The 23,936-nt window shown below is 40.5% G+C and overlaps 1 protein-coding gene across 2 annotated transcripts in view; it reads right to left on the bottom strand.

Annotated features, from left to right (window-relative positions):
• Positions 1-5,235: 5,235 nt before the first annotated feature.
• LOC143100667 (alpha-(1,3)-fucosyltransferase 7-like) overlaps positions 5,236-23,936 on the bottom strand; it is a 41,021-nt gene continuing 22,320 nt past the window's right edge. For both annotated transcript variants that reach the window (XM_076264064.1, XM_076264065.1), the window contains exon 2: positions 5,236-10,030. In XM_076264064.1, coding sequence (XP_076120179.1) covers positions 8,911-10,008 — 1,098 coding nt within the window. In that variant the 5' untranslated portion in view covers positions 10,009-10,030 and the 3' untranslated portion in view covers positions 5,236-8,910. The remainder of the gene's footprint in view (positions 10,031-23,936) is intronic.

The following is a 23,936-nucleotide window of genomic DNA, read 5'->3' as shown; positions in this document are numbered from 1 at the left end:
GTTAAATTGTGAATGGATTTTTGAATGTTGTAATATGTTTGATATGATTTTAATATCTCACCACATAAAGAGGAAATGTGTCATAAATCACAGTGCATTGAATAAATGGTCTGAAACTTTTCAGGTTAATAGATATTATGATTATGATGATATCCAGACACCCAATGGGCCTGCCTGGCATAGCGCCACCACCTGGTCAAGCAGGAAATGTGCCAGAAATGGACAATGCCTTAAGTGATTGATCTGAAAGTTTACAAACATTTTGGATATCATTATTGTGATGATATTCACACATATAATTCACATGCCTAGCATAGCGCCACCATCTGGCCAACCAAAAAGTGTATCAGAAATGTTCTTTGCTTAAAATGAATAGTCTGAAATTTCTCAGGTTAATATATATTATGATTATGATGACACCCAATGGGCCTGCCTTGCATTACGCCCCCACCTGGCCAAGCGAGTAAATGTGGCAGAAAATAAAATACAAAAACAAATAGCACACACATCAAATATGTACATTTCACAAATGCACCACGTCGGTGCTTTGTTGGATTCCGACATGTCATGGGTTGCGGCTTTGAATGAATGGTCTGAAACTTAACAGGTTAACCCTTAGAACCCGATTGACGCAAAGTGCGTCAAAAAACACACCCTTTCTTCTCTGTTACATTGCTCCGGAACGGTTCATCGCAGCGAGATGAAACCTATATTGCACGACAGAGCAGAAGTGGGGCTTTCCAACGAGACTACACACTTGTCTGTACGATCAAGTATGAAAATTAAAAAAAATCATGAAATTAAATCAAATTGCATCATATTTACCGTCTATACTTCTCTGCATTCACCTGCACACACATTACTCTAGTTTGAATTACTCGCGAACCCGTGATCACATCGATATGGCAAGCATATCAGATGAAAGAGGGGGCACAGGGCTATCCATTGGTACCATGTTTATCGATCCTTCTGGCTTATAAAATCAGACGAAGTGACTGCAAAATAATAACGTCATGTACACAAACCAACGCTGCACACTCATTACTCTCGTTTGAATTACTCGCGGACCCGTGATCGCATAGATATGCCACGCATGTCAGATGAAAGAGGAGACTCAGAGCTATCATTTGATACCAAGTACATCCTTCTGGGTTATAAAACAGACGAAGTGACAGCAAAATAATAACTTCATATAGCTGGACTTACCCCATGTTTTTGTCTGTTCTTGTGGCAAAGCATGTTTATAATCCAATGCTATCATGTGTTTCTCTATGGCAAAGCATGTTCATATTCCGGTTTTGAGATCCTAGCAAATTCCTGCATGGCATCCAATTCAAGGCTCACATTGCATCCCAATTTGTTCAACAAATAAACACCTTTTTTGCCTTTACTTTGTTCATGGCAATGCAGTAAAGAGTTGAGAATTATTATGACTGCATACACACAGGCACGCAGGCTAACACGCAACCTCGGGTCAAGTCAGGTCAGATCAGTTCGTGTCACAGATATGGAGCGCAGAAAGGTCATTTTTCATCACTAAATAAAAAATGGCATTTATTTCCGTAAATCACACAGCAAATATTTCTGTAAATTGCTCAGCCCCAGAGTATCCCTCCAACATGGCAATTATATTGCCCGATTCAGGACAGTCTGCCCTACACACACATGAAATGCATGTAGAGCTGTGAGCTTGCAGTGGTGAGATACATGTCGAAATATAAGAATTTTTATAATACACTTTTTATATTTTAATTCTTTAAAAATCAAAATAAAATCAATGCTAGTATTAATACATGAAATGATGGCAGATCTGAATAGCCTAAACTCTCCTGAAAAAAACAATATATAATATATGTGTGTGGCACTTACAATGACCAGAATAAATCCTTATGAATAAAGGTAGTGAAAATGCCCTAAAAACAGCTTAGGGTTCTAAGGGTTAATAGATATTATGATTATGATGATATCCAGACACCCAGTGGGCCTGCTTGGCATAGTGCCACCACCTGGCCAAGCAGGACATGTGCCAGAAATTGTTAATGCCTTAACTGATTTATTTGAATCTTGGTAGGTATAAAATATTGGAAATCATTATTGTGATGATATTCACATATGTAATTCAGATACCTAGCATAGCGCCACCATCTGGCTAAGCATGAAATGTGCCAGAAATATTCTATGCTTTGAATAAATGGTCTGAAACTTAACAGGTTAATAGATATTATGATTATGATGATATCTAGACACCCAATGGGCCTGCCTGTCATAGTGCCACCACCTGGCCAAGCAGGTAATGTGCCAGAAATGGACAATGCCTCAAGTGATTGATCTGAAAGTTTACAAACATTTTGAATATCATTATTGTGATGATATTCACATGTGTAATTTTCATGCCTAACATAGCGCCACCATCTGGCCAACCAAAAAGTGTATCAGAAATGTTCTTTGCTTAAAATGAATGATCTGAAATTTCTCAGGTTAATATGTATAATGATTATGATGACATCTAGTATCTTCGTAATCAACCATCTTTGGTTCCACTCTGCTCCGTTTCCCTGGCTAAGCAGCTGACTGAAAACACTCGCTCCTGGGTCCTAAAGTCCCACTGGCTACACTGATAAAGTTCCCTTGGCATTTGAAATTAAAATAGCCCCACATCATCACATACACTTCACCATAGAGCACACTTCACCTAGAGTTTTTCATGGTTTTATTTCAGTTAGCCTATTAGCTGGTTTGATTTTCATTGAGCTCTTTAAAATCTTAAGAAACACAGGGAAACAATGTCAATGTCTTCAATGTTAGTCAATATTATTCTATTGGATGGAAACACCTCAGCCAACCACGATCATTTCAATAAGACTAAGATAAGAATTGAGACAAGCATTAATTTGAAAAATGTGAATCTTTACTCCAAAGTATTTCAAGGAATAGATCCATAACAAAGTATATTACAACAATATGTACAACATACATGAAGTTGGTGTGAGAGGGAGTGTATTGTGTTTGTGAGCAACCTACACGTTACTCATCTTGAACTGGATCATCTTCCTGAATCTTAATATTCTAATCACAAAAACAAGTCTGGGCAAATGACTAAATCAGCAACAGTCTACATTTATTGTCATTTATTGATGTCATCACATCACCAAGTATGTGATTGCTTTTAAAATTTGGCAGTATTTTTTAATTTAATTTAAATTTAATTTATTATTTTTACAAAAAAATACCTATTCTGATACAAAATACAAAGTCAGTTTCTTCAAAGTCAGTTTCTACTGCCCATCCCTTAACAAAGGTTGCCTCACACTCCCTCATGGGACTTATGAGCCTGACTGTAGCAGGTCAGACAGATGAACTGGCATTGTGTTAAACCATATAATTTTTCAACTATAATCAATTATTAACGGTTGATCATGTGACTTAATGATAGGTGACTTAGCTTTCTATTTGACATGATTGCCAAACTGTTTCATTTCCTCGCAAAACCAGTTTCCACTGAGCATAATTTTCCTGCTTGATAAGATTTGTTCCTACCAAATGCTGATCAAAGGGGACAACATTACATAGGCTATAATTGTTTGTGCACATGGCATGACTAAAGCTGTCAATGTTTTCAATGCAAAGTTTCACAAAAGGTTTTCAGCTAAAACATACACATCAAAGGACTACTTTACAATGGTTTCATTGCATTACTCTCATTGAAATACTTCCCAAAATAGTTTATTTTTTATTTTTTTATTTTACCTTTATTTAACTAGGCAGATCATTAAGAACAAGTTCTTATTTACAGTGATGGCCTGACAAGAAGCATAAGCTTCTTGGAAGAGAAGGGGAAAGGGGCAGTGGGAAAGGATAGAGAAGCAACAGTAGACAAACACAGCTGTGCAGACATACAACAAGACAGCAACAGGGACTCGCAGGGTTAACATAAAACTACTCAGACATACAGGCACGAGCAAAGGACAGGATTACATAAAACAGCACAGAATATAAAAAAATAACAATTATGAATACATAAAAACTTAAACGTTGAGAGGAGGGTTAGATGGAGGGGAAGCAGTTGCAGGAATCTGTGAGAAGGTGTGAAATAGTGTCTTTGAAGGCTGAGATGGAAATAAATTTGACCAGTTTGAGGTGTTTTTGTAGTGCATTCCAGTCAACGGCAGCAGCTGACTGGAATGATGCAAGACCGAGTATGGATTTGGTTTTAGGGGTTGTTAGCAGGATGTGGAGAGAGGACCAGGTGTTATATGTGATGGGTTGTCGATGCAGCAGGCCGGACAGGTAGGGCGGTGTCCGTTGAAGGAGGGTCTTGTAAATGAGAGTGAGCCAGTGAAAATGATGACGAGTGTGAAGTGATGGCCAATTTACCAGAGAGTAAAGACTGCAGTGGTGGGTGTTGAGGGGGGCATTTGTAGCAAAACGGATAGCAGAGTGATAGTGTGTCCAGTTTGGCGAGAGTGCCCTTACTGTACATGCAGTTCTATAGATAGTATCACTGAAATCAAGTGTGGGGAGAATAGTCATTTTGATAAGCGTGAGTTTAGAGGAGGGAGTGAAGGCGTGGCGATGGCGATAAAGGAAACCAAGTTTGGCCCGCACCTTAGACTGTAACCGGGAGATGTGATGTGAAAAGCATAGAGTAGTGTCTAACCAGATGCCCAAGTATTTGTAAATGGAGACTTGCTCCAGAATTGCCCCCTCACAAGTGGAGATGTTTAATGGAGACGGTGAGGGAACACCCTTCCGATGAAACCACATGGCTTTTGTCTTAGAAAGCAATTATATGGGTGTGTACTTTTCAGGACAAAGTTTTCCTTGTGTAAGTATCATACACCAATAGGCAAATGGAGAAAATATTTAGATTCCGATTTCATTTGAACATTTGAATGTCAGAAAACACATCACAGCTTTTGTATGGTAAATAACAGAGAAGATAGGCATAAATGAAGCTCATTTTTAGTGACGGCACTCATCTTCAGATGCTTGTTGACCATATCAATTAACAGGAAACTGATTTGCCGACTTCATGCAGGCACACACACACACACACGCACACACACATAAACACACACATGCATGTACACACACACACACACACACACACCCACACAGTAGACATGTAGGCATACTTACGCACGCACATGCACAAGCACACACACACACACACACAAACAAACACACTTATTATTATAATCCAAGAGTGAAAGATCAAGATTCACCGCACACTGATCACTATTAACTTAATTTTTATTTTTTGAACGAACAACGAGTTTTGCTTAGCGCTTCATCAGGTTCGCTCTGTACCATCCCCCCTTCTTTTCCACAGGTGAATAAATCAGGTAATGTCACATGACCTTGTTGGGTGATATTTAAGCTAAATATCAAATAGTTCATAAGTTCATTAACAACATTAATATACTTCATAAACAACACAGAATCAATTCATACATTCACATACAACATCAGTAGTTCATAAAACAACACCTCTAAGAATTTGTTCATATATGTTTAAGTGACATAATTCATCAATTCATAAACATCTAATCATTTAGTTCATTAACAGCGTCAGTCAAGTATAAGTATATACTTTTTTGATCCCGTGAGGGAAATTTGGTTGTAAATAAATAAATAACATCAGTAATTCATCAATTCATAAAATCCACCTAATCATTTTGTTCATAAGTTCATAAGTTCAGACAGTTCTCCTACTTTCTCTATTGTACAGTGGAGTTTGGTTATATGTTTATACTTAAACTTATATTTACCATTTCTGCTGTAAGTGCATGTTGTGTGTGATGTCTGTATGCTACTGAGACCCCCTGAATTTCCCCTTGGGGATCAATAAAGTATCTATCTATCTATCTATCTATCTATCTATCTATCTATCTAAAAACAACATAAAAAGTTCATCAGTTTATCAACACCTCTAACAGTTAATTAATTACCACAATATCAAGATGTGCATAAGACAGTATCTATGTTACCACTATTAGTTTGAATATACAAAATCATTTTTACAAGCCAGTTATTCTGTTTACAAAAAAACACTCAAGTCTTGTTTTTCATTAAGTCCATATGGTTCGACTGTATTCAATTTGTGAATCCAGTAAGCCTCCCTTTTTTAGCAATTGTTTTATCAAATCACCACCTCTTACATTAGGTTCAACCCTCTCGATGCCAATGGATCTCAATGTAGTGGCTGAACCATGGTTTCTGTCCTTGTAATGTCTAGCAATAGCGTAATCCATATTGTTATTTCTAATGGAAGCTTTGTGTTCAGCAATTCTTAACTTCAAATTTCTTTTTGTTTGGCCTATGTACATCAAGCCACAAGGGCATTTTAACATGTACACTCAGGGATGGATTACTGCACGGGCCTACCGGGCCCAGGCCCAGGGGCCCAAGGGGTCTGGGGGCCCTGAACCCCAAGCCTTTGCATTGAATCATTGCCTCAATATCAACAAATCAGGATGTAGGCTATGAGTCTGATTGAGTTTAGTATTGGCCATCCCCAAAATGCACCAGAATACAGGAAATCACAGCAAACAAATTAAAAATGTTCTGGGGGAGGACCCCCAAATCCCCCCTCCCACATATTTGACAATTAGTGGGGGGCCCTTAATACATCTGGGCCCAGGGGCCCGAAAGTTCATAATCCGCCCATGTGTACACTACATGTGTAGAGAGACAATTGATAGGCCTACGTCTCCAAGACGCTTGGAAAAGATCTGAACAGCTTAATTACATCGCGTTCCATTCAGAACGTCTTATTTGATCTGATCTTACAATGTCGGCGGCATTTCAATGTCAATGTGTGTCGTAGTGCCACATCTAGCCTACTGGAGATCTTAATGTCTTAAATACGATCGCATTCCATTTAGAACATCTTATTTTGATTTTACAAACCGCCGGGTCAAAACACATTTGAATTCTACATCTGAGAACTAAGATTTCCAGCATGTAGAACTCAAATAGAACGTTTGAGCGCTCATGCAATGTATGCGTCCCTGCAGCAAGTGAAACTGGTGTGGGCTAGAAGCAACAATAGTTTAAACAACAACGTGGCTTCCTGTAAATATCAATGGAAAAAGCATAGAAACTGCTAATCATAATCTTTAAATTTACATTAATTAAGCTGGCTATATGCAACACAATTGATTTATATTCCCTTTGCATATGTTTGGGTAGACTTCAAACGTTTTTGAATTTGAGCTTACAGTTCTGTCACTATTCTGTGTCCTTTACATTTATTTAATAGGTATTAGTGATACCTGGAAATTAGGCTGCTGTCTGTTAGGCAATTTATTGTAGCCTCCTGATTTCTTGATTTATAACATGAGATATCAGATATGTCTCCATATAGGGTAGTGTCAAATAGTGAAGTGATAGCAGGTAGATCATGTAGGCCTACATGTACATGTCACATGAGCCACACATAGGGGCGCTGCTTCTTCTGTCCCTCCCAAACTGTATTAAAATGTGTGTTTAGCAATCACAATTTCAAAACATTTTCGGGGGAGAAACTCCCGGACACCAATATAGTCCGCACCCCTCTCAGAAAATACTACAACGCCCCTGTAGGGAGTTATTTATAATTTAGCCAGATTGTTTCATTTTCCTATCCCACAACCCCCACACTTTTAAAAAGATTGATACGCCTCTGGCTGGTGGGGTGGCACTTGGGGTGGCCTACTGGATTCTGGGGGTGGCCTGTGGCCTGGAGATCTTTATTAAACAGGAAGAATGATAAGGCTATCTTTGAGCTCGTATTCTAGCTAAATACTATGCTTAATGCTGCACAGTGGATTATCCAGTCTCTATGCTGTTTTTTACGGACAGTTTTAGGAATCCACTTTGTTGTATATCATTATGTCTTGGCCTACCACTGTCTGTGTAGCTTGAGCGGTTTCAGTTTCTCTCGCGCATACATGCACACCCATTGAATGAGTGCTTATACCACTACAACCTAATTTTATACCTCTATGTTTGATAACACCAAATTAGCAAGTATGTCTAGTATTTCTTTCGGTCTGCAGTTCCATGATCAATTGTGTCACAAATTATCAGACATAATTTGACTTATGGAGAGGCCTAAAACTCCCCTTAGCTGTGAAACCTACGGAGTCGAGTGGCTTATTGCTTTTCTAAAACTGTTGCTATAAACAGCTGGCAAAGTTTCATAAAGAAGGCAAAGCAACGAGAAATGTAACGATTTATTCATAGATAATCATTCTTCCGCCAAGAAATATATTTCCTCTAGCTGAATGGTTGCCAAGCAACGTCTAGACGCAGCTACTTTAACTTTTGTATCAAGTTATGGTAGTGCAGTAATATAGAACGGAATGCGGTCAAGGTGTATGTTTGTGCTGGATTTTACAACGGCATCGAACGTGATTCAGCCAATCACAATCAAGGACCGGAACTATCAGTTTTAGAAGACAGTGTAAGTAGCTATGTGTATGAAGGCTGTATCTGAACACATGGTACCCTCTAAGTTAATTTGATTTCTGAAATACATACAAATGCAACAGCATGATCTGAATATGTCACAGATGGCCCAATCCATTCCAGCTGACCCTAGCCGTCCTGCCAGTTTAAGCTACTCCCCTCATGCCCAGATGCAGGTCCAATAGACTCAGAAACTCTTTTATCCCGACTTCCATTTCCATTTTAAACAGTCTGCCAAAACTGTTTTAACTATATTTATTTTTATTATTGTGTTTTAGATACTGTGGGTATTTTTATGTACTGTTGTGTGTCTTGTCCTTATGTCTGTCTGTGCAAATAATTGCCCCTTGGAGACAATAAAGTCACCTTGACCGTGTATAGACTTTGTGTAAAGATAAGAAAAAAGGCGCAGGTCACAGACAATGACTTTTTGTTGGTGTTTTGATTCCTCTGATTTTATTGCCATTCCCAAGTATGGAAGTCCTCATAGACCTTATGCTTTTGTAAGCTACTGACTTTGGGGCAAATTTTACAAAATTCCTCCCTCCAATCGCCAAATCGCTTTACCGTATACTTCAGTTTCCAGTTGAAGTATGAGGCATATCGTTCCTTATCCTCCGCCAGACTCTTCAGGAACTTTCCAAGCTCCTCTAATGAAGGGAAGTCGTCCACATGGATGAAGGAGTCTTTTGGTGCCACCGCCTCATACTGTTCCCGTGGTGGACCTAAAACTACAGGCACTGCTCCACCCATGAAGCCATTGTACCACAACTTCTCTGTGATGTAGTCTTTGAAAATGGAGTTCTCAAAAGACAGGTAGAAGTAGCAGTGAGAGATTGTGGGTAACAGAACATTACCATCAAGGCGCTTATTCACTGCTCCACCATACACATTCACTGGTATAATTGTTTTCAGTCTGTTGTAAACAGCAGTTCTCTTATGGTGGGCTGCATAATTGCTCACAACCCAACAAGCCATAGATGACTTGTTCTTTGGTATGAAATCCTCAACTGTCAATCCAGTACCGAAGTCCTGGGGTACCAAACTGCCATATGGTGTATAAACATCTGCATCACGGCGGTAAGACATGGTGCAATTAAAGTGACCATCAAAGGGCTTCACATTACCATTATGTGCTGGACTTTCCAGTGAGAACCATACCCACTTCTGCCTCTGTGGTCGGGTCTGGTCCACGGGCAGTCTTTGTTGGCCTTGAATTAGCTCACGGTTGTGGAAAACCACAAAATCTGCTTGAGAGAACATGGACCGATCGTCCACCAACTTGCAGTTTGGTATGCCAAACCTCTCCCAACACACATTGCCATCCACACTAGATTTCTCTCCAAAAGGCCAGTACCACACTAAAACAGTTGTATTTTTGGCATTAATATTCATGTCAATGACTTCAGTTTCAATTCTTGAGGTCATTTTCATTTTACAGTGAAGGCCATTTAACAGTGAAGGCCACTGGATAAGCCAAAAACTGCCCAAAAACGTGAGACAGACAAGGAAGGTTGCCAGCAGTGTACATCTGTGGCTACAAAAGTCCAGCATATTTGTTTTCTGATTGTTTTTGCTGTAAAACAAAACAACAAAGAAGCACAAATTAAAAAAATATATCAAACAATACAGACTGGATGTTCAATCATATTACAATACCACTCAGCAGTTGGAAAAACTTTCTCTAATCTCCCTTCCTCCTCAGACCACTCTCACTCATTATATTGTTGCATCCATTTGAACAGTTGCAAAGTTATGAACATATAGGTAAAATATTTTTGTTGGATTTAAGGAACTAAAGGTCTGATGAAGATGACTGACTGACTGACCAAAGGATGTACAGTGCCTATTAAAAGTATTCAGCCCCTTGCTAAAGTTGACTAAGAAGAGGAATCATCTTTTGGAAATGGATCTTAATGCCTTAATTAAAGGGGCTCTAAGCGATGCTGGGTAACGTCACTTCTGTTGACTTTCAAACAAAACAGAGAGCTAGCTCACTACTTCCTCCCCCTCCTTCCTGTGCTGCTCCCGTGCAATTCAAACTCTAGGTTTGCCCAGGTTGTTTTTGTTGCTGTTTTTGGAGCCTGTGCTGTCCACAGAGATCGCATTTTTTTACAGTGTATTCAGGACACAGACAGCTAGCAGTTGGTTAGGTGATGTTTGCAGTAAGTGACATAAAATGTTTTAGCCTAAAAAACGTGTGGCATCGCTTAGAGCACCTTTTAAAAAATGAGAAAAATCCAACCTTTAAAGGCCGGATTAACTATTAGGGCAACTGGGTATTTGCCCAGGGGCACAGGACCAGTAAGGGGCACTGGACACATTACAAATGCAGGCCTCACTTCCCTAATCATATGCAGATTTGTGCAACCCGCTCAATCACGTCAAAAACGGTACGTGTCTGTAGCTGCCTGCACAAATGCCGCCTACCGTCAGCTCTACACTGACACGGTCAGTGAGAGAGGGCAAGCTATCACATCAAAACATTTCGTAACATCAAGACTAGGCTATTCTTCATGTCAGGATGTCATTTTAGCTGGTTAGCGGTTTCTCGAACGCAATTTAGGAGTTAGTCCACACTTCAACAACCCATAAACATGAAATCTGCTTATGTCTTAACTTTTGAGAGGTAGAGACACTAAAATTAAGTTTTGAGTGTAGCACAGTAATATAGACAGCTCATCTGCTGGAAACATTAGGCCTATTTTTTGGTCAAAGTTTTCTCCATGGATTCCTGGTCAGAACCCCTATTGGAACAGATTAAAACTTGGGGCATGTTGAATTTTGTCCAAAAATCCAATTTGGCCGCCGTATTCCAAAATGGCACATTTTTACACACTTTTTGCTATGCTATGTGGACATTTCCGGTAAAAACAGTGTCATTTTAGCAAAAAACTGTCATTTTCTATTAAATACATATTTACAGAGGTTAACTGATGACTAATTAACTGATTAAAAAATTATAATTTTGTCAGATATTTGTCAAATATCAGAAATCATCAAATTTCTTTCAAACATAAACCTCTTACAGGTTAAATACATGTCAAATAAATTGGGTATCTTAACTTAAACAGATTAAAACATTTGGCATTTAGACATTTTCCCAAAAACTCAATATAAATTCAATAATATCCCCAAAATGGGGGATTTTTGGGCCTAAACTATTACAGGAAGGAGTGCACTGGGCTACTCATTTCACCAACGAGGAACCACTGAGGAAAAAAGTCTTGAATTTGATCTAGTGGTTATGGTTGGTCGACACAACAGATGCTCATCAGATGACCGCAGTGAGTGGTTGGGGACCAGGCACGTAGCAAGCGTGGGGGATGTGGCTTACACACTTTTGCTGGAACACGATTCTATCCCCCACACTTTTTGTCAGATTAAAATTAAAGTAAAATATGGAAATAAACGCTCCCGTAGAGTGGGAACCATATCTACCATAACGCACACACAGAGAGACACAAATAGGTCTGTTGATTTGATTGAACGGTCATCCAGCCAATCACATCAAGTTAGCCAGTGAAGAACCAGAGCCGCTCTTAGTACAGTGCACTGTGTTTGGAAAATAGGCTCCCGCTGGATTTTCATGTAAAAATTGATTTTTTTGCATATTTTGCTAATATAGAGTCTAAGGAACAAGATTTTTTGTCTTCAAATTTTCACGATCCATCTTCAGTGTTTTTATCTGTATGTTTTAAAATAAGCTATTATATATAGTCCGAAAAGTGATTTTCACATTTTGTTCTAATTTTTGGACAATTAATTCCACTTTTTGCACACAAAACCCCCAGATAATGTAGATTGTTGGTTGTTGGTTCTAAAACAATATCCATAGTTTTCAAACTTTGAGTGTCTGAAAAGTGTAAAAATACCTCCATCCTTGTTGCCTATGCAAAGATTTCTTAATCTTTGCTTTTCTTGATGCTTTCCTTGACCTGCCATGTCATTCTATTGTCTACCTTAAGATAAATTTGTCTTGGAAATAATCTATAATAGTACAGGCAACACAGTACACCACTAGTTGTCATAGGCATGGGTAGTTGAGTAACAGTAGGCAAAATTAACAAACAAAAGAATATAAGGTACAGTGGGCAGTGCTTCGACTTGGCCAGCTTCACTCGCGGTCCGCGCGTGGGATCATGCGGTATCACGCGACTTTAATTTGTATTTTCCCAGTGAGACGCTGCAACAACCCAAACAACCGGTAGATGGCTCAAGTGAGCAGGGTGTCTCGTAAAAAGAAATGGAGCCTGGAAAACCCTACACAGATTTCACTACAGACTTTAGCAGACTGGTATAGAAATAATTTAATAGAAATATGCCTGCCCTGCCCTAATAAAGAAATATTTGGTTAACTGCGAGTGAATCCCGTTTGCAGCCGTAGAAGAAACGCAGGTCAAATTAAACATTAACCTCCGTTGCTCAGCCAAATGCCTTCCTGTTACGTCCTGTTATCACACGAGGCTGAAGTTAGCACCACTTTCAAAATCCACAAGCTGAAATTTGGAAACATGGCATTAATTTCCATTGTTATGCAGATGATACACAATTATATCTTTCCATAAAGCCTGATTAATTAACCCTGTTAAACAAACTTGTATGTTACATGTTACATGTATAAGAGATATAAAAACATGGAGAGAATATATATATATATATATATATATATATAAAACTTCCTGCTTTTGAACTCAGATGGTTTTAGGTCCTAAAAAGATGAGGCATATCCTATCCTCATCAGGATACATATAGTGATCTTCCACTGACCTCATCCACAAGTGCTAAAAATCTAGCAGTTATAATTGACCAGGATCTATCAATAAATAATAACCAAAACGTAATTTTACCACTTAAGGAACATTTCAAAGATAAGGAAGTCCTTATCCTTACCAGACTCTGAAAAATGAATCCACAGTTTTGTCACTTCAAGGATAGACTATTGCAATGCTCTATACACTGGCTGCAATAATACCGGTCTAAGGAATTTACAGCTTAAACAAAATGCAGCTGCTCGCACACTCACTAGGACCAAAAAATATTAACACATTTCCCCCATCCTAGCATCTTTACACTGGCTACCTGTTAAAAGTCTCATTGACTTAAAAATATTACTTGTAACATACAAAGCCATAAATGGCTGGGCACCTATATTAAAGATCTTTTAGTACCATATTACCCACCTAGACTGCTACGATCACAGAATACTGGACTTCTTGTAATCCCAACAGTAGAGGCAGAGCTTTCTGCTACAGCGCACCCCTCCTCTGGAATTAACTCTCTCCATCAATTTGATTAGCAGACACCCTCCCTATTTTCAAGTCTAGACTTAACACATACATCTTTAGTGCCTCCCATAGTTAAGTATAGTGTAGTGTGGAACTTCACCCACCTCAGGGTTTTTATTGGAATGGACCACCTCTGCTGTGTCCTCATGTGACTGGCACCCTAGTCATGTGTGTCATGGTGGCAACTAACCATACCTGCGCTGGTGCTGACTACCCTTCACCATGCCTTAGGTATGCTGCCATAGCATAGTGCTGTCATGGACTTTTCATGTGTCACGCCGTACAACTCTGCTTCTTTCTATCTCTCAACTCCCCCTCTTACCTCTTGTCTTTGTCTTGCCATTCAACGCCCTCTTCTCTCCTTCTCTCTCTCTCAACTCTCCCTCTCTTGCCTTTTGTCTCTATAGTATAACACTATATACCATTGATATACTTATTAATACTAACCATCATGACTTATAGTAATACTTACTATTTATCTCTCTTTCTTCCCTCTTACCTCACCTCACCAGTCATTAGCCATCCTTGTGTTTGGCCCTCATCACACCTGAAGTGCCATCCATATGACTGCCCTATGTGATGACCCTGTGCCCCTTCAGGCCTTCTCCTGTCAGTGCATGGGATGGGCTGGGCCTGGTTGGGCTAATACCCTCATTGATTACACTTATGGTTCGGGTGGGGCTATAAGGGGTTCCCTATCTTTCTGATTAGGCATTTTTCTTACTTCTTGCAGGCACTCACTTTGATTCTCTCACACTTGCACTTTGAGGGGGTTTGTGTGTGTGGGGGGGGGGGGAGGGGGGTTGGGGTAAGTGTGATGAGAGGTGGAGCAGGTAATAGGGTGTGTGCAAGTGCAAATGCCAAAAGGAAGGAAGAGTATGACAGTTCACTGTCCTGATGGTGGAAAGATGTGTATGCATCTAATGTAACAAAACTGAGTTGCCATGACAGCTCCTGCTCAACTGCTTGGCCCCCAAATATAGCTGCAGAGCTGCAAATTTAGAGAGAAATGGACAAAATTCAAGACCTGTGAAGCTTTCGGAAAGTTTTCACCTTGGTCTGTTGGTGGCACTACAGTGCACATGATAAAGTTTTGTAAATTGATGGGTGGGGCCTTACCTTTTGCCTTAATCCACTGATCAAGTTTGAGCTTGATAGATCAAAGCATTGCAGAGCTATTTGCATTAATGCTGTTAAAAGATTGATGGATTTTGACCAGTTGGTGGTCCTACATATTTTAGGTTTTGGGGGCAGTAACTTGGTGAAATTGGTCAGTGGCCTGAGTAGAATAAGTGTGCAAAGTTTGAGCATTTTACTATGTACATTTGTATGTGCTGCCATGGACACCCATGGCACTAGAAAGAAGCATAATAACAAATCAAAGGTAGAAACACTAATGGCCCCAAAAATGACAGAAATGTGGCAAATGAAGTGATAGGGACCAAATGTAGAAGCCTGGCAGGCCATCCTATATCATTGAAATGTATAGTCTGGAATCAAACTATTCACCTCGTTTAATCCAAGGGGCGGGCAGAGAATTGTCTTTCAAACTGCCTAGGCATGCAATAGTCCAGCGCTATGACCATTTAGAACAAAGAGCAGGATGACGTGGCCAGAGGCATGAAAACAGTGAACGGGGAAGTAAACTTTTACCGTATCCGGTCGGCAAAACGGCAAGTACATCCTTCTTCGAAAGGAATGACTTAAGTGCATTGTGTTGCTCAACTTTCAAAGAAAAGCACAAGTCCAACTCCTCCAAAGTTGACGCCAACGCCGATTCAAACAACCGCTCTTCGTTCGCCATAGCCACCTTCCTTGTTGCTACCGTCGCAGGACTGTTGTCTTTCTGTTAAGCCCACCTTAAGACTCTCTACCAAAATAGAGCGCTGTGATTGGATGACGTCCACGGCGTCAGCCAATAGAAATCCCTATGGTTTGATACTAGACGTACAGGCTGAGCAAATTAATTTGCCGCCGCTAGGGTGCGTCTAGATTTCTAGGCTACAAATGTAGTGCTGAAAATGTATAATCAGAAAAATAGGCCAAAATAAATGTCCCATGACAAATGCATTATGGGAAGTCTAGACCAAATCTAGTGCTGAAAATATTCAATTTCCCAAATACATTTTATTTTCAAGGGCCATTTTCCATTATAGAATTTCACATAGGGGGTGTCATTGGAAAGATGAGAGGGTGTAGTTTCAGAATGTGGTGAAACATCCGATGCAAAATGCATTATGGGATGTTTATCGCTGTTCTAGTGCTGAAATTCTGCAATTTTCCAAATACAATTTATATTCAAAGGGGCTAAATATGCCATTTTCCACGATAGAATTTCACAAGTGGGGTGTCATTGGAAAGAGGAGAGAGTGTTGTTTCAGAATGTGGTGAAAGATCCCTTGCAAAATCCTTCATGGGATATCTGTCGCTGTTCAAGTGCTGAAATTCTGCAATTTCACAAAATGCATACTATATTTTCAGAGGGGCTAAATATGCCATTTTCCACCATAGAATTTCACAAGTGGGGTGTCATTGGAAAGAGGAGTGAGTGTAGTTTCAGAATGTGGTAAAAGATCCCTTGCAAAATTCTTTCTGAGATGAGTGTGGCTGTTCTAGTGCTGAAATTCTGCAATTTCACAAAATACATACTATATTTTCAAAGGGCAAAAAAGGCCATTTTCCACCATAGAATTTCACAAGTGGGGTGTCATTGGAAAGAGGAGAGAGTGTAGTTTCAGAATGTGTTGAAAAATCCGATGCAAAATGACATGTAGGCCGTAGGGAATACATTTACTGTAGAAAAACTTCAAAATCTGCTACCAACTACATAACCCCCCCCCCCACCGTGCAATATGTACAAAATTATTTAATAGAAAACATAACACAACATGTATCAAAAGATCCAGCACAGAAAAATAAAGAAAAAACTACATAATCTGCCACCCTCTACATACCCCCCCCCCCTCTAAATTACTAAATTATTTAATAGAACACAAAAGGCAACATTTATCAAAACATTCGGCAATGGAGTCAACAGAAAAAAGATATACAGGCTTTTGAACGTCTGTGAACAATGCCTGTTCATCTGCAACAGGCACATGCCTGTGTTATCGCGGATTTGCGGTCAACACTGGCCCCTTGTGGTAGAAAATTGCAATATTTAAGGTGGAATCGAAACTTAACTCCCCCGCGATCTGAAAGTGGTGCTAACTTCAGCCTCGTGTTTTTCCTTGCTTGAAGGCGAACTTAGAGTGATGTTAACCTATTTAAGTTTAACGGCGTGATTGTCGTGAGAGCACGATTCATTGGCGCTTGCATGTTCGGCTACTTGGAACATAACACATTTGACAAAGGACAGATGTATGTTATAGTGACAAAATATTAACTTTCAGTGTTTTACGATTTGTCATGGGGAAGTTTTTTTCCCCATGCATTTATTCTAGGCTACTGTCAGTGACTGCCGTGAGAGAAGCGGGTTCTATGTTTCGTTCATGTCAGTGACTTACGTGAGAGAAGCAGGGTCTGTGTTGCGTTGCGTTAATTTATTTTCAATTGGGCATGCCGTGCCGTGTCGTCCACAGCTCAGTTCTGACAAAGCCGAATTTACTCCTTTTGAAACAATGAGTGCGCGCGTTTGTATGGTTAAATTGTTTGACAGGGGGGATCCCAAGCAGCTTTCAGCCATAAGGCTACTTTGAGAACATTTCCTAATTCACCCGACACTAATATTCAAAATGTTGAAAACTATTTCGGCATAGCCTATTAACTGACCACCCGATTCACGTTGACTGGGGGGCAGGGGGAGCCATCAGACATTTGTGCCCAGTTAATCCGGCCCTGCCCCCATCAAATCACACCTTTCCACCAGCTGTGGAGAAGTCAAGACCTATTCACAAACCGGTTTTGTGGCATTTCGCCTGTTTTTAAATCCTATGCGGCTACAGGAGCTTCCAATCGTGAGGAAGCAATTTTGCATTGTAGGCATAACTAACATGCAATAACGCCACCAACAACAACGAAAACTAGGCTACTCATTGTCAACATGTAAATTAAATGTAACATTATTGTGAATCAAATTAAAATGTTCTCTTTTGCAAACGTAGGCATAGGCATAGTAACAGATTAATTTAATAATGTTACAAAGATACATCAATCCGTATGTTTCATTAGGCTACTAGGCTATTTGTTTTGCCTTACTCTTGATTAATTTAGGTTAGGCCTTTTATTCAGTTATTCATCATTTTCTGTCCTTGTGTAGCGCACGCATTCTCAGACCTGTCACCTGCCACTCATCGTAAGGGAGGTGTTTGGAATAATTTCCGCGTTACAATCATCAGCCAATCTAGGTGGTCACTTCAGTCAAGCTCGTGCATGAGTAATAACGTCATCCATAGCAACGAAGACTCACTCACTCTTAGACTGTTAGTCAAAGATTCTAAAGCGCTCAGCTCCAGAATCTGTTCAGGAGTTGTCATTCAGGAGTTGCCTAAGAGTAGCCTAGGTCTGAAAGGCTTTGTGAATAACTTAATAAGAGAAACTCCTATAGCTAAAATCTTTTATTGCTATTTAGGAGTAGCCTACTCCTAGTGGTAAGATAAAAGGCTTTGTGAATATGGCCCCTGCTGTCTAACCCAATGCATAGCCCATTTACACAAAATAATGGTCGAATATCAGGCTACTGATGATCATTGTTATTTAAGAACATGCAGAGCACCAAAAACATCTTGCTCGTAAAAAATCATCATACCGCACATTGTGGCGGGTCTGTTATTTAACCTACTTACTGTAGGCTGCGCAAACCACAGGCCTTTATTTTGGGCAAGCCTGCATTCGAGGCAGGCCTTCTGTTGAAGAATTTTATATAAAGCCTGCGCTAACAGTAATCCTCCTGCCCTTTCAGAGTTCTTCAGATAGATTACATCACTCTTCCAAAGTGCAAAGGCTATCGCGACGTTCTGATTGTTCTGTGCAAGTTCTCTAGGTGGATCGAGGCGTTCCCTGCACGATCCGGAACTGCACTACACACTGCCAAAGTCCTTGTGAAAGACATCATTCCCCGATACGGTTTGCCAGAACAGATCTGCTCAGACAACGGAACACACTTCACTGGAGCAGTCTGCGCCGAGGTGGCCCGCATGCTGAATGTGCAATGGTCCCTGAACTGCCCTTACCACCCAGAATCCTCTGGGCAGGTGGAGAGAGCCAACCGGACGTTGAAGGAACGACTGGCCAAGAAACATCAAGAAGGCATTCCTTGGGTGGACGCCTTACCAACAGCCCTGTGTAGCATGCGTGCTACAAGCAACAGAGACACAGGACTCAGCCCATTTGAGATCGTGACTGGCAGGCCTTTCTATGCACAGGGCACGATTGATCTGAGGAAAGCCGACATCCACCTGACATCAGATGCAATGCTGAACTACTGTGTGCAATTGACAGAAGCGGTCCAGACAGCGGCTAATCAAGTGAAAGAGGCGTGGGGAGACCCTCCGGAAGGTGGGCACTCTCTAGTGCCAGGTCAGTGGGTGATGGTTCACAAGCCCCAAAGGTTAGCGCTAGGGGCAAAGTACGATGGGCCATATCAGATTTTGTTGATAACACAGTTGGCAGTGAAGGTCCAGGGTGAGAGAAAAGTGGATACATGCGAGCCATTGCAAACTAATAGAACCGCCTGAAACATGACGCACTTGGGGAGGGTACGAATTCTATCTGAGTTTTCGCCAATCTTCTTTTAGGGGTGAGGTGTGAACTAGAGGGGGGAAGATTCACGGGAGACTTTCATTATGATAGGGAATTTATGACGTCAGGAGAAATGAAAGGTTAGGGATCCGAGGGTAGAATCTTTCCTTTGAGAATCCGAACATGCTCAGAGTGTTGTGGTAGTGGACTCTTCTTGACACAAACTCATGTTATGAAAAGTTATAGACTTAGATAAGTCTTATAATTGATTTTGATGATTAAATATGTGTGATTACTGATATATGAAATGTTTAATCTGAGGATACAATTACAATTGCCGATTTTTGAGAATGATTACAGTTAAGCTAGATCAAGAGGGGGGAGTAATCCTGTAGTCCTGGTTCTAGAGGTTGGTTTCTGGGGACACCCGTAAGGGAGCTGAACACGCAGCAACGGGTTAACCGGGGACTCACTGGGGGACCAGGGTTGGGAGGTTGCTACACCCCTATAATAGATGATTATATAGGTGGGGGTGGGGGAGGTGGGGGTGGGGGTGGGTGAGGTAAAGAGTTGACAGGTGGGGGCGGGGGTGGTGGTTGTGGTCGGGTAGGGAAAGAGTTGACAGGTGGGTGAGGTGGGTATGGGCTTGTAGCCAGTGGCATTGGTAACAACAATAGAGGAGGAGGTACTGAAGCTATGGCTAGTGGCTGTTGATAGCCATACTGGAGTGGAGCAGTTTGATGATGGTTGGTTGCAGACGTTCTTCCTTGTCTTTGTGGATTGTAGAAAGCAGTGGCTGCTGATGGGGCCAGAATGATTTGTTTCGTGTCACCTGCTGGCTGTTGATCAGGTGGGGTTCCCATAACAGCAGCATTCTGTCCAATGAAGCTGTCTTTATCAATGTCCACTGCACTTCTAGATGTCTCCACCATGGCATATGGCGCTGTTGAGTCCAAGTCAGGCAGAGTCGGTTTGAGGCGGGTGCTTGGTTGCCTGTTGCGACCCCCGCCCACAATAGGTGCCGGGGTGTATGGGAGGAGTTGGCTCCTCCCCATTGAGTGGGCCTCTGAGACCACTCCTCTTCGCCTCATTTCACTCTGTTCTGGCAACACATCCGCTTCCATGAGTTGCTCCTCCAAATCACGTCTTTCAGTCTCTGTTCTCCAAATCCTGTCTCGGATCTCTAATTCCAACTTCTCTAATGTCCTTTGTAATTTTTTCTCAAATTTGCCAAATTGTAATTTCACTGCCATCCAATCTGACACATAGGCCTGCAACTTAGTTTTCCTACCAAGACCCATATCTGGATTGTGCTAATATCAATTAATATTAAATTGTACTATGTGTTTCGTGCAGTGACGTGATCCTTTATTTAAACTTTTAACTTAAATTTGTCAGTAGTGTGTGATGTTTTAGTGCCAACTTTTGCGATTCTGCTTTGGCCAAAGAAAAAAAGAACCTCTCTCTCTCTCTGTCCTTCTCCTTTTTTTCCACACACACTCACACACACACGCTCGCTGCTCCCGCCAGGGAAAAGAAAACACTCTCTCTTTATCTCTCTCGTTCAGTAAACTGGCACTTGGTAAATTATTTTACTCACAGCATGAAGCCACAACAATAAATTTCACCAGTGTCAGTTCCACTTAACTCAGACTATTTCCTTTCTCCCAAAAACCGGCTGGACAACGACAACAATTAATGTCTCACTCACACCTTTAACAATCTCTCGTTAAATTCACAGTTGACCAAGTCAACAAAAACATAGGTTGGAAACCCTATCCCACTTTTCAATTACTGCACAACCAAAACACCCCCCTCTGGTGATTTCGTCTCCTCTCTGTATCACTGTAACGCTAAGTTTAGTCCTAGGCCATTAAACTAAACAAAGACCTTGAGAAACAACCACACAGTTCACTTCAGCAACAATGACTGTAGCAACAGTAACTCCTTCTATTTTCTCTTCGGCACCCGCACAGCATTTATCACAAAACCCACACAGCTTAGCATGTAATGGCAGTACAGAAAAAGAAAAGCTTTAATCCCCCAAGCTTGTCCGTAGTTAATCGATTACTTCTTTTAATTCGTTCACGAATCTATTCCAATTACCCAAAATATGTGTACACTTTAACCGTTTACTTTTTATCAGAAAACTTCTTATATCCAATGACATCTAGAGCTCATCAATCATTGATATAGGTATATAGGTATGTTACTTGTCAAAACACTTAATGACACAAACTTCAATACTCTCATTAATGTGCAGCTTTAAATCAAAAAAATTCTAATTTACTCCCTAAATTATGTCTATTTTTTAGTGGGTTTGATCCAGCAAGCCCACAGCATGGCTGAAAGCCATGCTGTGGGCTTGCGGAGCAAGCCCACTATTGTTCTTCTTAAGTTTACTTATTATTATTATTATTATATCTTCCTATTCACCCACTTTTTGGCCGAACTACTGCTCCTAGACCGTTTGAGCTATCGACGCGGTTCAAACTCCAAAAATTCAGGCCCGAACCGGTGTAACTTGCTTGTTGATTTCGTGTCGCTGGCCCTTGTCGTTTTCGCGGTATTCCCGTTTTTCTGCGTTTTTTGGGCCCATTGAAATGACTGGCGGAATGCTGGGGCTTTATGACATCACAGCACCTCATTACTTGCACCTGGTAGAGCTCTGCTGCTAGAGTTGATTACTTGCACCTGGCAGAGTTCTAAGCCATCTGGCAATGTCTAATGGGCTGGGCTGGGCTGTCTGTGTATATGAAGGTGTGTGCATGTAACTTTTGACCAGTATGTCCGATTTTCATGAATGAGGTACCGTTGGAATCCTTGAATGAAGCCCAGTTCAATGCCTTGCCAGCACTAAGTGTAAAGGTAATGTAAAAAAAGATGAGACAGCGCGAAGCGCTGTCTCATCTTTTTTTTAAAGCCAAACCATGTTGATACAGGTCATTAAAAAAATATATATATATATTTTCCAAATCCATTCAGCCCAGTTCAATGCCTTGCCAGCACCAGTTGTAAAGGTCATGTAAAAAAAGATGAGACAGCGCGAAGCGCTGTCTCATCTTTTTTTTTAAAGCCAAACCATGTTCATATAGGTCATTAAAAAAAATAATAATAAATAAAGTATTTTACCAATCCATTCAGCCCAGTCCTATGCCCAGCATGCTCTATTCAAACTTAATCATGTATGTGTACAGTTGTATAGATTATTACATTGAGAAACACACTTTCATACAGATATTATGCACATCCACACATTACACACCTGACACATTCATGTTAAGTTACTCATCATTGCCCGGCAAGAAGTCCACGATCAATTCAATTGTCTTGCCACGATCTGTGGAGCTTACAGACAACATTATATTGCTATAGGTTCTGTATGCCATTTAAAGCCGACCTAACGATGAGTCCCTTTAAGACGGTGTGTTGCAATGCATTCTGGGTGCTGTGCTGTGATCCGACGGCTCGTCACCTGACCCACCAAACACAACGATGCTTGAACCAGAGCACTTGAACTAAACGTAGTAAAAATAAATAGCTACCAAGGCTCCAAATAGCAACACACTTACACCGTAGCATAATGAGGGTATCTACATGTAAAGCGAAGCATTCAGAACTCTACAGGCAGTTTATTAAAAAGAACGTCAACGGGTCAACGTCAACGATAAGTAAGTCAGGCTAACGTAAACGTTAGCTATTTGCTGTTGTCATGCTAGTGCTATATGCTTTAGGCTACGTGATGGCCATTTATCACACTAATTTTAGGTACTACTTTTACGAGGTCTGTAGTTCTGTCAAAATGTATCTTATCGTTGAACAGACTACAAGGTTATCTTCCTTAGACTTCGTAGATGTAGTGACTACAATTTGGAAGCGAATTTCGAAGTGTAAATATGGTTTTAGTGTGTAAACAGACCAACCGCGATTTTGCAATGAAGTTAATGGAGCCTTTTATGTAGGGCTACTAGGCTACTTTCACGAAGTCTGTAGTTCTGTCAAAATGTATCTTATCTATGAACAGACTACATGATTATCTTCCTTAGACTTCGTAGATGTAGTTACTACAATTTGGAAGCGAATTTCGAAGTGTAAATATGGTTTTAGTGTGTAAACAGGCCAACCGCGATTTTGCAATGAAGTTAATGGAGCCTTTTATGTAGGGCTTCTAGGCTACTTTCACGAAGTCTGTAGTTCTGTCAAAATGTATCGTATCGTTGAACAGACTACAAGGTTATCTCCCTTAGACTTCGTAGATGTAGTTACTACAATTTGGAAGCGAATTTCGAAGTGTAAATATGGTTTTAGTGTGTAAACAGACCAACCGCGATTTTGCAATGAAGTGAATATGGAGCCTTTTATGTAGGACTACTAGGCTACTTTCACGAAGTCTGTAGTTCTGTCAAAATTGATCTTATCTATGAACAGACTACATGGTTATCTTCTTTAGACTTTGTAGATGTAGTTATTACAGTTTGGAAGCGAAATTCGAAGTGCAAATATGGTTTAAATGTG

This window comes from Alosa pseudoharengus, unplaced genomic scaffold (assembly GCF_046254945.1).
Source record: "Alosa pseudoharengus isolate Yale_2024_CS ecotype anadromous, Long Island Sound unplaced genomic scaffold, YU_APseudo_1.1 YU_APseudo_1.1_scf_3, whole genome shotgun sequence".
Lineage (NCBI taxonomy): Eukaryota > Metazoa > Chordata > Actinopteri > Clupeiformes > Clupeidae > Alosa > Alosa pseudoharengus.
The sequence above is the reverse complement of the archived record's forward strand: the minus strand, read 5'-3'. Positions and strand labels throughout refer to the sequence as shown.